The sequence below is a fragment of the Epinephelus fuscoguttatus genome, linkage group LG17 (genome assembly GCF_011397635.1).
Source record: "Epinephelus fuscoguttatus linkage group LG17, E.fuscoguttatus.final_Chr_v1".
NCBI classification, from domain to species: Eukaryota; Metazoa; Chordata; class Actinopteri; order Perciformes; family Serranidae; genus Epinephelus; species Epinephelus fuscoguttatus.
This window is the reverse complement of record NC_064768.1, coordinates 5,353,257-5,368,379: the sequence shown is the minus strand read 5'-3', so window position 1 is coordinate 5,368,379 and position 15,123 is coordinate 5,353,257. Positions and strand designations below refer to the sequence as shown.

The 15,123-nt window shown below is 40.4% G+C and overlaps 1 protein-coding gene across 2 annotated transcripts; it reads right to left on the bottom strand.

Moving 5' to 3' along the window:
- Nucleotides 1-619: 619 nt before the first annotated feature.
- Nucleotides 620-9,600, bottom strand: LOC125904312 (saxitoxin and tetrodotoxin-binding protein 2-like). 2 transcript variants are annotated; one of them, XM_049601651.1, is made up of 6 exons: nucleotides 9,414-9,599; nucleotides 5,066-5,211; nucleotides 4,881-4,960; nucleotides 1,170-1,295; nucleotides 908-1,027; nucleotides 620-787 (listed from the first exon to the last, which is right to left on the bottom strand). In XM_049601651.1, exons 1-6 carry the CDS (start codon nucleotides 9,531-9,533, stop codon nucleotides 693-695), a joined length of 687 nt encoding a protein of 228 aa, XP_049457608.1. In that variant the 5' UTR covers nucleotides 9,534-9,599; the 3' UTR covers nucleotides 620-692. The 2 variants fall into 2 exon arrangements, with proteins under 2 accessions (XP_049457608.1, XP_049457609.1); XM_049601652.1 differs by lacking the exon at nucleotides 1,170-1,295 and having other exon boundaries at nucleotides 9,414-9,600.
- Between the last annotated feature and the right edge of the window lie 5,523 nt (nucleotides 9,601-15,123).

Sequence of the window (15,123 nt, the reverse complement as noted above, 5' to 3'; positions counted from 1 at the left end):
TGACCCATATGGTGGCGTGTTGACCTGATATGAAATAGAACTTGAGTTTTTACAGTTCTTATAATCATTCATCTCTCACCATGTAAATAAAAAAGTAATTCAAATAAGCCAAACACACACTCCTCCACTGAGTACTGAGCAGCAGTAATTAGCCTAAATATCCGGATTCTAATTTACTGGAGACAAAACTATTTTTTTCCACTACATGAAAGTCATGAAGTCATGGATATAAAAACGACTCATTGCAATTGGTTAAGAAATATAAATATGAGAGTGCTTTTTACGTTTTATTTGGTGCGCACACCTAAGCCTACACCACTACTGTCCCTTTCTGCCACGAGTTCGGCTCCACCCACAAAATACATCAATACTGTTTACAAACACAAAAAGGGTCTATAGGTCAACTGGAAAAAGGTCCAATACTATCAAGCTGAAAGAAGCTGAAAGGGGACATTTCACCACCTATTGTAGTGGTGTCGGACACACTTTGGTCAATGTATTGATTCCCCTCCAGTGCTTGTAAACTGGAACAAGGACCCGAGTCCAATTAAATGGCATAGTAGAGCTGTAACTGTTGCCCCCCCCCCCCCCCCCCAAAAAAAAAGCAAATACACACATCCAGGTTTTAGTACTTGATTTTATTCTATTGGTGGAGGATATGTCTGATATATTGCCTCTCCAATGTTTGTCACTCAGGACTCTGCAGCCTCCACAGTTGGTTCAGCCTTCTCAGCCTTGTTATGGTGGTCAGCCTCCACATCTGCAGACGATTTCTTATGACAAAAATCTGCAAGGAGACGAGAAGATAAATCATTTAAATGTATCTGTTGTTTCATCTATTTATTTGCAGTTTTTACTCAAACTATCTGTCGGATTAAAAACATGCAGACCGCACACAGAAACTGACCTGCAACTCCGTCATAGCTGAACGGTTTGTCATGAGGGAATCCCAGACACTCAGCCTGTTTCTTGTGATTGTCATGCGCTGCGTTCAACACCTCAACATCCCGATGATGCCCATCCCTCCCTGAAACACATCCTCTCACATGAATTTGTTTTCCAAAATGTTGAAGTATTTCTTTATGTTTCTGAATATAAAGATAGTAATATGGACGTGTGTGTGTGTGTGTGTGTGTGTGTGTGTGTGTGTGTGTGTGTGGTGAGTTTACTGTAGCTCAACAGGTATCGGCCGCTAGGGCTAAAATAGACCATCACCAGACAGTCGGGGCAGCTCTCATAGAAATCCACATGGCCTGACTCATTGTACAGCTCAACAATGCCGTTCCTCTCCACCGCTAACACACACAAACACAACACACATCACCACTGTCAGTAACAACAACAACAACAACAACAACAACAGTAATACAGTAACAGCAAGAAGAAGAGACATTGCAGCAACAGCAGCAACAGTTTAACTGAAACTATTTCAGGCTGATATATACTTGTGTGTCAGCTCTATGCAGAGCCTACGTACGTGCCTACGTTGTTGTGAGCATTTATACTTATGCTGTAGAGTTGGCAGTGGAGTTTCTTTGAAGTGCTGTCAAGTTTAGTTGATTCAAAACACACATTAAACATGGATTAATGGTGACAATATCAAACACCGATAAACAAATTGGCTCCATTGCAACTTGAAAGATTCACTGATAAAACAATTTCCTAGTGGGGGTCCCCACTAGGGGTCACCAGAGCTTCACAGGGGGTTGTGAGGCCTTCTTGATTTTAAGGGGTGAAGAAAACTTTATTTAGAAATACACAGTTGGCCTACAGTACATCCCCATGCCATCATTTCTGTGAAGAAAACTAATTCATTAAGTTTATGTTATTATTAGGGCTGTCTTAATAATGTGTTAATTTTCAATTATTTAATCACAGAAAAAAATAACGCATTATGCTGATTAATGGCACTCCATGGTGCCCTTTGACCCGGTGTGTCATTGAAGGCCACAGTGGCTTTGTTACATGATGGAGGCAGACGACGCTGCTTGGCCCCATTTACATTTAGAAAAAAATGCCAAAATGGAACTGTTGATAGGAGCATTGTTCTCTGCAGTTTCTGCAGTAAGGAATTTTTGTACCATCTGAGAACTTCAAGCCTGAACTATCACCTCAATACAAAGAACTTAGCAGCGAACCTGGAAGTCCAAGCTAGCACAGCCTCTGATGCTAGTGCTAGCAGCCAGCCTTGTCAAGCCACACTCAACCAGGAATTTAAACTGAGTCAGTCTACCTGTGACCGGCTCACTAACTCCCTTATAAAATGGACTGTAGACCACTTTAGACGGCAGAGGACAGGCGGACAACTGTATCCAAATTCCAGCAGCTTTACTACGACATATCTGCCAAAATTCATTTAAATAGATTTTTTTAATACTTTCACAGCAAAACTTGATATATGCAATTAATTTAGATTACTTAATCACAGAGCATGTACAGTAATTAATCAAATTATTTTTTTAATCTCCTGACAGCCCTAATTATTATTGAAGATATAATCTCACAGGATAATGACACAGTGAAGACCTGAACACAAGTTATATTTACAGAGCCTTCACTGAACAGCCTCGTCCTGCATTAGAAAAGTACACAAAATATACAGTCAGGCAGAAGAAAACACTGAAGAAGAAAGCGCATTAAGTTTGTATGACTGTTCAAGAAAAACCAAAAGAACAATACCAAAAAAAACCCCAATATTGACAGAAAATTGTATTAAACATTACTGAAATATCAGGGGAACTCTGATGAATATTTATAGTAAATAACCTGCTCAAAAGTCTTCCTTTGTTTTTCTTTTTTTTTTTCTTTTTTACACAAATGTCCTGCAGTTATTGCAGTCAGTATTTGGGCTAGTTGTACAGTTAATAAGTTGTTCTGTACAGTCATTGTTATGCATTTAATATATTGTAAAATATTGTAAAACTTCAATTAGAAGCCTAGTCTCAATAAAACAAGTAAATGCTCCGTCTGTCTGAGCTAAATCAAATGAATGATTATTAACTGATATACTGTATTATCTGAGGCCTCATATTTGAACAAGTGATTTTCATACTGGTTTGAATAAACATTTTGATTGTATTTCCCATCTTTGCTGAGCAACAGTTTTGTGTGAAAGGAATTAAAGGCCTGTCCCAAATATAGGTCTCTTGATTTGCTGTGAAGTCCTGTAAAGTTTGATTGATTCAAAACACACCCAGACATAAACTTGTGTTACAGAGCCAATATTAAACACAGGTACACAAATTGGCTTCATTACAACTCCCAAGATTCTTTTCCTGGACACATTTTCCCCACAAACACAACATGTTCACGTTATTAGTGTTTTACATCACATAAATTAGCCTAGCAACTGAGCAATGAGTTTTTCTCTACTCATAAAGCCAGGAACAACAGCAACATTTAACAAAGGTTAACGTTACAAAATTTGGCTCCATTTTCAGAATCAGAAATACTTTATTGATCCCCAAGGGAAAATTGTGATTCATTACATTTGCTCCAATGTAAAGCATAGAAGATTACAAGAAAGTAAGAATAAGGGTATGAAATAAGATACATGTAAATATAAAGTAAAAAAAATAGAAATAAAAACAAAATGTGCAGTACGCTGAAATATTTAACATTTAAATGCAAAATATCAAGTATATAAATATGTTCAATGTGCTGGGTCTGTAAAGTGTATAAAGTTATACTGTGCAGTGTGCTATGTTACACTGTATAAACTAAAATGTTATGTTACAGAAATATAAAATATGTACTATGCTGCAGTGTTCAATACAATACATACATCAATTGAATATAAATAAGAAAAAGAATAAAATAAAAGTAAGAAAATGTAGAATTATGTGCTTTACATGTTAAATAAATATACATTCAAGAGGTGTTGGTAAGAATAAATTAGTATACTGAAGTACATTGCAGAGTTGAATAATTAAGCATATACAACATGCTAACGTTATTAGCATGAGCCTTTGATATTTTACATTGCATAAATTAGTGGCCAGTAGAGTTTTTTTTCTCTACTCATATGAAGCCCTTCATGATTTATTGTTTCTCATCTGTGAGATTAAAGTAAATAAAAGCTTTGTTTCCACAGAGGGAAACAAAATAGACAGGACGTCTGTGTTGCCACGACATGTAGTCAGATTTCTGGGAAGATGCGCGTCAGGCTATGGCGTAGAGTACCTGTCTATGCAGAGCCTATGGGGTGGCTACAATATCGATACGACAAAGAAGTTTAAATCCCACTTAGTTGTCTATCATCAGGAATTAATGGACACCCTGCAACCAATCAGAAGTGAGTACTCACCCAGACCACACTCATACTATAGGCCCTACTATACTCCTTTACCATACTACGTTATGGGGGGTGGAAGTAGCTCAGTCCATAGGGACTTGGGGACTTGGGTTGGGAACCAGAGGCTTGCCTGTTCAAGTCCCCATCTGGACCAAATATGGACTGGTAGCTGGAGAGGTGCCATTTCACCTCCTGGGCACTGCCGAGGCACCCTTGAGCAAGGCACCGAACCCCCTAAACCACTCCGGGCGCCTGTCATGGGCAGCCCCACTCTGACATCACATATATAGTGGGGCATTGGTGACTTAGTGGTAGAGCAGGCACCCCATGTACAAGGCTGTTGCCACAGCGGCCCAGGTTTGACTCCAGCCTGTGGCCCTTTGCTGCATGCCACTCCCTCTCTCTCTCCCCCTTTCACACTTGTCTGTCCTATCCATTAAAGGCTGAAAATGCCCCCAAAAAATATCTTAAAAAAAAAAAGTATATAGAATTAAATTTAAAAAAAATTATGTCAGTGAGGGACCCAGACAGACAAATGTGTGTGTGTGTGTGTGTGTGTGTGTGTGTGTGTGTAAATGCAACTCACTGGCACCGCGATTGTGCAGCATGTGGTCATCAGAGCCTTCTGTCGACATGTTGATGATGTAGTTAGCACACAACTTGTCACTGGAAACGACACGAACAAGTTAGACAACAAAACATAAAGACACAACAAACTAACTGCACAATCACGCGCTAAGTTTTGTAACCATCTCTAATGTAAACACTCACATGTACATGTTCCTCTCGTTAAACATGTAGGTGTGGTTGTCAGGGAGGAGTCGGAACTCAGCATGGGAGCTGGTGACGTTTGGAAGCAGGTCCCAGCCTTGTTGATGGTCGGAGACGGACCAGACCAGAACCCAGTCCCCAACAATCTGCAGGAGGAGGAGGACAGAGTCAGACAAAGCTAAAGCTACCACCAAGGGCACTGAGGACACATCTGTTATATTCAACATTTATATTTACTCAACTACTGTACTTAAAGGGGTACTTCACTGCTTTAAAGATGGCCTTTTAATAAAACTGGGCTGTCTCTGCAGTAAAAAGACACAAATACTTTTTAAACTGGAGCTGGATGCTTTTGGTCAAGAGGGGGACTGCCCCGCAGCAGACCAATAAACAATCCCGCTGGTGGGTGACGTAATGCAAACACATCTGTTTGGCCTGCTGGTAACAAATGATCTAGTATTACAATTAAACGGTAAGTTGACACATGCCTCTGAAAACATTTGAGGTGGGAAATATGCAACTCAATAACACAATCTTGATTTATATTTGATCAGCGCTGTTTAGTTTAACTGTTTGTTCTCAGTTTTCATTGTGCAGGAAACAGTATGACGCCCACTTCCTGTTCACAATGTCCCATTATTACAGCTAAAAAGGGAACTAAAGTACATTTCTTAAAACACTGTAGGTGAGGAAAAGGCAGTGCAGTAACATAATCTTGATTTATATTTGCACCACATGGTTTTACTGTTTGATGGGATTTCAGAGAAAGAGGTGGCTCTGTCTCTTCATCTGCATCTATAGGTCTTTTTGTGCATTCCAATCCCCATGCTACCAGACTATATAGTACACCAGAAAAAGATGTAATATGTCTCAATACATAGTATGTGAAATGCAGTAGGGCTGACCCCTAAAAGTCAACCAAACTTTAGTCGACCAGAATGGTCAGCAAGATTTCATTGGTCGCTTAGGTGCAGAACCCCCCCAGATAAAAACAAACAAACAAACAAATGTGAAACTCTATTAGGAGCTGCACTTTGTCAAAATAAATCAAAACCAATATGACTGGACCATGTGGGAATTTAATTTGAAAGGAAAGACACAGGAAGAGGCCACGCTCAGCAGTCAGACAGGAGTCGGGTTACAAACCAATCACAGCCGACAGATATCTACCCTTCTTCTGTAAATATTCAGTCTGATAAATACAGAAAAGTTGATCATGTTAGTGCAGGGCTACCCAGAGCTTTACATCTGTCCCACAGTCGATAGGCCTACACACTTATAAACAGCACCTGGAAGAAGATCAGCTCTGCTCTCAGGATTTCAGGTAACTAGGCTATAAGATGCTTGTTAAGGTTGCTTAGCAACCTCAGATGAAACCTGCTGCTGACAAAAAAAAGGCACAAGAGTAGTACCCAGCGCCTGACCTCGCATTTTCCAGGCAGTCAAAGATGCAGTCTGTGTACGGCCCCTAATTTCCAGGGCTGGTACCTGTGGTTATTCCACAGGCTAGTTAATAACATGTCGAGCAGGAAATCCAAAGTGTGGGATTATTTTGAGATGATGAAGGACAAACCCAAGGTGATATGTAAACTCATCTTCATTGGTCAACTACAGACATGACACATATGTGTTTGAAACATCATTTGAAACATGGAAGTAGCTACATGCCCATTAGCAACTTAGCACAATCATTACTGCTTTGCTGACAGCATCATTAACAGGCGGCTCGCTCAGTTTGTGACGTGCACTTGTGACTGTGACAGCTGTCAGAAGTTGCAATGATGGCTGATGGTTAATTCGAGTAACTGATGACCAGTTGAATAGAAATAATACAGTTATAACTTAAAAGTTAATCTACATACATCGCAAAGTAACAACAACAGCAGATCTCTCCGGGTTGACCTCTGTCTTGCAAACTCAGTGAACAACATTTTGTTTCATCTTCAAAGTAAGAAATATATGAGCAAGAGGGTCAAAGTTCAGGGTGTAATGTTATGAGAGAATATTACATCCCAATTTTGTGCATACTGCATGCAGCAGTACGTACTTTTTAAGGGCAGCTGCAGTACCTATTGAAAGTAAAAAGATGAGTAAACAATCCGGAACGCACCTTTTGTGTCCGCAGTGGCGACATGGGTGGCGGGCAATACCAAAATGCGGAAGTACAGCCTGTAATTTGACTATATTTGGCTATAATCGGGCTGATATAGTGAAGTGTGAACCCGGCATTAGTTTGATTTGATTTGATTACACTTTATCATCATAATATTTACTGAAATTTCACGTGTCCCAGGACGTACGCTATTTTACATAAATACACATGAGTACAAAACTACAAAATAGTTATTTTTGCCTAAAAACAAACAAACAGCAAAAACAAATACGTTTATATGATATAACGCAGTACTATAGTACTAATCTACCTAGTAGTATACAAACTATCTAAACTGGCTCCACGAACTACAGCATTAGAATGCTCTTACATGAATTCATTAGTGATAAAAACAGATTAAAATAATAAAACACAGTGAAAGGAGACATTCTGCATAATGAGGCAGGGTAAGGTTGGGTAAGGGCTACTTTAAAAGTAATCAAAGTACTTTACTGCCTTACTTTTTTTTTTTAAATAACCAGTTACTTTACTGCGTTACTCCTTGAGTAAAGTAACTCAAGTACTTTTAAAGTACTTCCACCTTGACTCCCTGAGAAAAGTAACTCAATTACTTTAAAAGTACTTCCAACGTTACTCCCTGAGAAAAGTAACTCAAGCTCTTTTTAAGTACTTTTGAGTATTCTACATTTCCTATTGGGCAATGGACCACAGGGTGCTAAGCCTACATTTTTTTGTCTCCAAAATTAAAGTTATGGACCACTTGCCCTTCACTGAGATCCAATTCTCAGAAACACAGAACGATCTGCTGCTGTAGTCAACTGTATGACAACAACACCCCAGCATTTTTAATATTTCCTCTAGGGATGTTACCACACAGAGTAAAAGGGGGAAATGATGGTGTGAAACAGCAGAGGCACTTTGTCAACCCGCTGAGTTAACGTTACTGTCATTAGCATCAAGCTAGCAAACAATGGTACATCCTCACGGTCGGACATAAAGTAATAACATTAACAAATAGCGGCGGGACTTTTACTCACCACAACTGCAGAGGCTCCCAGCTTCATTTGACACAGACTACATTATAGACGGTCCGTTATTTATTAATCCCTCTGTATCTTGATATTTTTACTTTTTATCTGCTCTGTTGTCTTTGTATAGTTAACATATCGCGTCGTCATTTCAAACTCAACACTTCCTGATTTTCCTTCAAATTAAAAGCCCCTTATAACCTTGGCTGAGAGAATCCCTCCATTTTCTAAATAGGCTTTTATTGTGAAACATTTAGGAACTTGTGGAGGATACAGTCGCTTGAATGTTTGCGTACGGTACTTCAAATGGAGCTCTGCCACCTGGTTGCGCTTTTTACATTACTACAACAACATTTCAGCTGGCACATGAACAGACACAGTGACTGAAATAATAGTCAAAATAATAAAAACAGGACAAAAATAACCCAATGACATCACACATGCTGTCAAAGACGACCGGGGATAATTGGTGAGTACTATCGTGTAGTGTGTCATGTCTGTCGGCCAAGACACGGCACGATTTTATGACTCCACAATCGTGTAATGTGACATAGTGACTTTCAGAACGGGCAGAAAAGTCGTGTAGTGTGTACCAGGCATAATGCAAGTCCTGAGTCTGACCCGTCTGTCAGCGAGTCCTACTCCACCTGTTTTTAGACTCCACCGTAGACAACTGCAGCATTTCTTCTACCACGTAGCGAGCCACAAACATGATGACTTCTTTTGGACTGAAAGGTATAACGTTATCTCCGTTACTAGAACCAAAAGACAGTCGTTGCTGTTTCGGAGCTGAAGGACCCGTGTTCTAAAAGTAACGGAAGTAACTGATGGCTTGTTTGAAAATGTACTGAAGTATTTGATTACTCAAGTACTCTAACACGATACTTTGTAATGCGTTATACCCAACCCTGATAATGAGTACTTCTATTTTAAATATTTCTGTACTTTTATTTCAGTGACATTTTGAATTCATTTACTGGAGTATTTTTAGAATGCCATTTCTACTTTTACCTAAGTAAAGGATCTGAGTACCTCTCCCCCACCTCTGCGTATTAATGTAAACATACCTGCTGGCAGACCAGGCTGACAGGACATACCAAAGGTTAAATGAACTTGTATAAAGTTCAATTGAATTTAAAAAATGAATTGTGTGAGTATGAAAAGCTCACTCACCTCAGAAGTGATGGATGTCTGGTCTCAGACTCACCTTATGCAGGTCTGTTGCTGGCAGCGTTGTGTTCAGACCGTGACAGTCATCGTGGTCTGCACTGGTGCCAATCACCGCCAGCAGCAGCAGCAGCAGCGTTCCTTGCTTCACAACACTCATCCTGTTCTGAGACACAAATCAAACACCTTCTGTTATGTGATGTGTCAGGACAGCACAGTGAGAGGAGGAAAGCAGGTTGGTTTATAACCACCCCTGAGCCCCCCCAGGAGGACCCTGAGCCGGTCCAAAGTGTGTGTGTACTCAGTGTGTTATTCAACTTTGACTGAACCTTTGATTCGCTCTGTTTACGCTCAGTTTGCTGTGTTTGTGTGTAAAAGGTTAAAAGAAGAAAAGGTCCCTGCTAACATGTTTTAGATTTGCGGTCACTTTCTTTATCTCGTAAAACCCATTTTATAATTTCATCAGCAGTTTACAGTTCTGAATGGTTTGGCACCTCCACACTTAATCAGCTGTCTCTCCCTGTGTACTGCCAGCTGAGGTCTTCATGGGTTCAACTTCTGAAACAGGCCCATGGAAATCCTACCCAAACCAAACGTACAAAGTCATTAGCAAAAAAAAAGGGAGCTGATCCAGAATTCTGTTGACTGGAAGCGAATTTGCGAATTCTGGGATAGTGAAGGAATGAAAACAGACTGGAACCATTGAGGTGCAGCACGTCATGTGACACCTCATGTCAAGTCCCGCTCCTCACTGGATGTGTCACGCTGCAGCTCGTCAACAGACGACCACTCAAAGTTCTTACTACTTTTACTGAAAGATCTGTACTTCCCCCACCTTGGCATTAGCTTAAGATCACGTGCGAGCACGCTTAATATTTCACCTGGAGAGGCAATCTTTTTGGCCTTTGTCTTAATGCTGTCAGGATTGTGGGTTGTTTAGCTCAGGATATTTCTCTAACTCAACAGTGAGTCTCTTTTCATCAATTCTTCATCACACATGAAACAAAACAGCTACAGTGTTCTCTTTATACATCCATGATGAGGAGAGGAGTCAAGCTGGCACGGGAGCAGAGAAAAAGAGCTGCTACGGATGCTGGTATGTACAAGCAGAGAGCGAGTGGGGGAAAAATGCACTTAATTCAGGGGGCGGCGAGGCTGGAAATAGGACAGTGGTGTGAAGTGCCACAAGGCGGCGCATCCAGGAGCACTGAAGCACATTTAGCTACCGCTGGTGGGGGGTTGTACATTGAAAATAATGAGGGCAGGGTGTATTTTGGCCTTCACTCTGCCTCTGATAGGCTTACACTGACATCCTTAGCCTAAACCTAACCAACCCCTATCCTCTTGCCTAAACCTAACCAATCCAACCTTTGAAGGCAACGAGTACTAGCCCCTCCAGTCTGTTCCCATTCTGATGCATTTTTGATGATCGCCTCCGTCCAGTCCTTTCGTCTTATCACATTTAACCATAGATGTCTTTCTTTTTGTTGACGGGCAGTGGAGCCTGGTTTTGAGCCATGACTCTTTCTATTCTGTATTCTGGCTCCGAATAACACAACAAGACCACAGTTTAAGACTATTTTGAAGCCTACAGCCCTGTGGTGGAGAGGCAGGTTTTAAGAGTTCCATTAGTTGAAGTTCTCTTATTTTTTATTCAACCAAAGCCCCCCATCCACGCTGAGCTGGTCCAAAGTGTTTGTGCTCAGTGTGTTATTGAAATCTGATTGACCCTTTGATTCACTCTGTTTACATTCAAAAATGAGCACATCACACTCGTGTCCCACGACCCGGTCAGACCACCTCGACGAATCAGAAAACTGTTGGATGGAAATCAACAGTAATAGACTGCTGACTAAAGAAAGTAAAGTTTGTATGTAATGTAGAAAGTTTGTGGTTGCTTTAAATATCTGAATGTTAGAATTAATTATAGCTGCTGCGCAGCAATGGTCGGGGCCGGGCAATTTTAGGCAAAATTAGGCAATTCTGAGCAACACACGCACTAAAACAAAGCATATCACAACATAGAAGTTACATCATATAATAATAAATAATAATAATATAATATACAAAGAAAAGAAAAAACTCAAGAACAAGAAAGTAAGAATAACATTAACTGCTAGCAATTATGATCAACTGGCCTGATCTAGCTTAAAGCTAAACATTATCCATGGTGACAAAGATGAAAACATTTTTTAAAATGTAAAAGTAGCTATTGGATAGACTCTGCATATTGACTGATAGCTAAGCCAAATAAACAGGGAAAAGTGTTGATAAAGAGTATTTGTCTCTCCGCAAAACTGCCTGGATCATAATTATTTTAACCTTAGTAGTCTCTAATCCACATAGCATGATGCCTGAACATAGGACTTTTACCTGAGAACGTCCGTTCTGCCTTAGCTGAAGCTTGAACTCACAACTTCTGAGACTGAGGTCCGTCTTCTATCTCCCTAGGCTAATTGGCAAGTGACAGTTCATGTGTGGCTTCACAAATTGACTAAGCCAAGCATCAGGGTGCCAGACAGTAGCCATCCATGCGATGGAAAAGCAAATTTCAAAGTGAAAGTTCCAAAGCTGTAGCACATATGGTTGATTTGTTATGAATTTTCAAAGTTTTGGAATTTAAAGGCTTGCTGTAGCACCACCATCAGGACTATTGTCTTGTGTTTCCAGTTGAGGACATCTGGCATGGGACTGGACCTTTGTGAAAAGTCTGGGTAAATTTCTCATATGGAAATGTTGCATGAGCTGAGGCTTGAACTCACAATCTTCAACACCAAGAACCATCCTCTATCTCACTGAGCTAATTGGCAAACGGAAATGTCCCATGTAGCTTCACAAATTGACTAAGCCAGTCACCTGTGTGCAAGACAGCAGCTGTTAGTGTGTAAAGGCAGATTTCAAACGGCTGTCAAAAATTCAGTTATTAAGACAAAAATCCGAAAATACAAGTATATGTTTACAATACCGTTTACAGTCAAACATTTTGATGCACTGTAGGCTCAATTTTCGATAAATCAAAAATCTGTGTGGATTGTTTGTGTAGGACAGTCTGAAGATGCTCTGTAGCAAGTTTTGTGTCAATTGAGCAAGAATTGTGGGAGGAGATAGGTTTAAGAAGTTTTACAGTTTTTGAAAAAAAAAACAGAGTGATGAACTTCATAATTTGCAATAGGTTTAAATGTACAAAAGTTTCTTCAGTATTGGGGCTACAGTTTGCTTAAAGTTGTGAATCTGTAGCACATATGGTTGATTTGTTGTGAAATTTTCAAAATTTTGAACTTTAGAGGCTCGCTGTAGCGCCACCATCAGGACTGTTGGCCTGTTTTTGCAGCTGAGGTAATCTGGCATGGGACTGGACCTTTGTGCAAAGTTTGTTGATTTTTCGCACATGGGAAGTAGGATTTCCTCGGAAGAATAAGAAAGAAGAAGAACATGCAGGATAACAACAGGGTCCTGGCAGCTTAGGCATGAGCAGGCCTCCAGAGGGCTGTCTGCCCTCATTAGTTAATGTAGGAAATTAGATTTATCTGTAGTTACACCATGGTCTGGGTGCATACTTGATTCTGATTAGCTGCAACGTTAATTCCTGATAACCGACACCTACTAAGTAGTTCCAGTGAAACTGTGTGTTTACCATTCTGTTGGGATCACTCCGCAGATGATTTGTTTTATCTGTGTAACTATAAATGGAAACTGTAAAGGCATTTTCTGTGACCTCAGCCCACTCAAAATGGCAGCTGAAGTCTTTTGTTCTCAAAATAAAAACCTGACGAATTTCTTTACAATCCATCTTGTTATCAGTCACTTCATATAGTGAGGAATATCGTATCTTACCACGTCTTAGGCTTGCGTGTGTTTTTCCCTGTCTATCCACATTTGTAGTCCGGCTTTCGAGATGCAAATATCTCCATATTGTCCAGCTGACACTCCATCAAACTTTGTATGACAAGACCAGCCACTTCACCTTTGCGCACCTAGACAACTGAGGCGTAATTATGCATGCATGAAAGGGCAGTAGTCAACATGTACATTGAGGGGGACAATACTCAAAATGCCCCACCAATATATAACTGAAACTGAAAAACAACAACAAACTTTGTTTACTGCATACAAAGTGGCAAATATTATCTTGGAGGACATTGCACTTGGTTGACTATTTTTCTATTATCTTAGATGTAAATATTGCATGTTTCTTTCAGATAAAACACATTTTTGACTTGTGAATGAGTCAGTGGAATTTCTCGCAATGATGAAAAAATGCTGGCAATCATGTCCGCCTGGCACAAACCACATGTTTTGGACAACTGTGAAGTGACAGAATGTCCCAGCATCATGGTTCTTATATTGCCAGATTCCAGAGAGTCTCCCCTCTTCATATATGGCAGAATATGTCATTTTCCAACTTGCTATGATACATGCAAAAATGTAAGAATTGAGTAACATGGATTTGTTTTTTTCATTGATATAAAAATTAATATAAAATACAGGCACATAGAAGAACATGAAATGATGGCAAATCTGGTTAGCCCAGATTGTCCTGAAAAAAAAAAACAAGATATAGCATGTGTATGTAGCCTTTATAATGACTTTGACATGATCTTAAAAGTAATGGCAGTAAAAATACCCCAAAAACGCCTAGGGCCCATAGGGTTAAATGAGACACAATAGACCCTTTTAGAGCCGACGTCACAATGACGTAATTTTATTAGCTGGAGGCAAAACCTGCCTCTCCACCACAGGGCTGTAAGCTACACAGGAGTCTTGAAATGTGGTCTTGCTGCGTTATTGGGAGCCAGAATAGAAGGAGTCATGACTCAAAACTAGCCGCCACTGTCCATCAACAAAAACAAAGACAAGTATGGATAAATGCAATTAGATAAAAGGACTGGACGAAGGCGATCATCAAAAATACTTGCATGTACAGTGCAGACTTCATATCAGGTTAGGGAAAAAGTATTTGCTGTGTTAGGGATGAATAACGTTATCTGTATTAAAGGTTATCATGTTCACCTCATCAGAAAGTGAGGAGCAGTGGCGTCGCCTGGCCTGGGCATCTGGGGCTTCAGCCCCGAACGTTTTTTCTTAAGCCCCGGATAATTCAACTTCAGAAGAAATAATGATAACTGTACATTAACGAGCCACTAAAGAAGTTGTAGTTTTCCATTTTCAGTGAATGCAACACAGGATGACATCGAGACTGGTTAATCAGAGAGAGGGGTTGCGTGAAGCATCCGTGTTTTATTGGCTGATAGCCTCGCGTCACCAGGCTCTTCCGGTATCTAAACCGTTGGCGCGCTGGAGGGAGACGTTTTAGCAACAACACGAAAGATCATGGATATAAGACGTTTTTTCAAAAACAAGGAGGCTGACTCGGCTAAGGCTCACGTCTCCGGGGAGCCGTTACCAGAAACAGGTAAATGAATAATTTAAATTCTGTTTATTCTTTCAAAATTATGTGAAACATGTAGTGTTAGGGGGGCGTGCCGGCGGAGCTGCGGGACAGTCCTCCCCGGTGATAGACGCTCTTAGGCGGGCTGAAAATCCCTGAAGGCTCGGTACGGCTGGCGACTTTTCCCACACATAAATTCAGTGATATTTTTCTCACATAAGTTACCAAAGATACCGCACACAACTACGTAACTGTTGTTATGTCCTTCTAACGTTGCTGTGTGGGTTGAAGTGTTGGCCTTTTTCTTTTTATTGTGAAAGCTGAGCTTTCACAATAAAACTCCCGAGGACTTCCGAAGGGC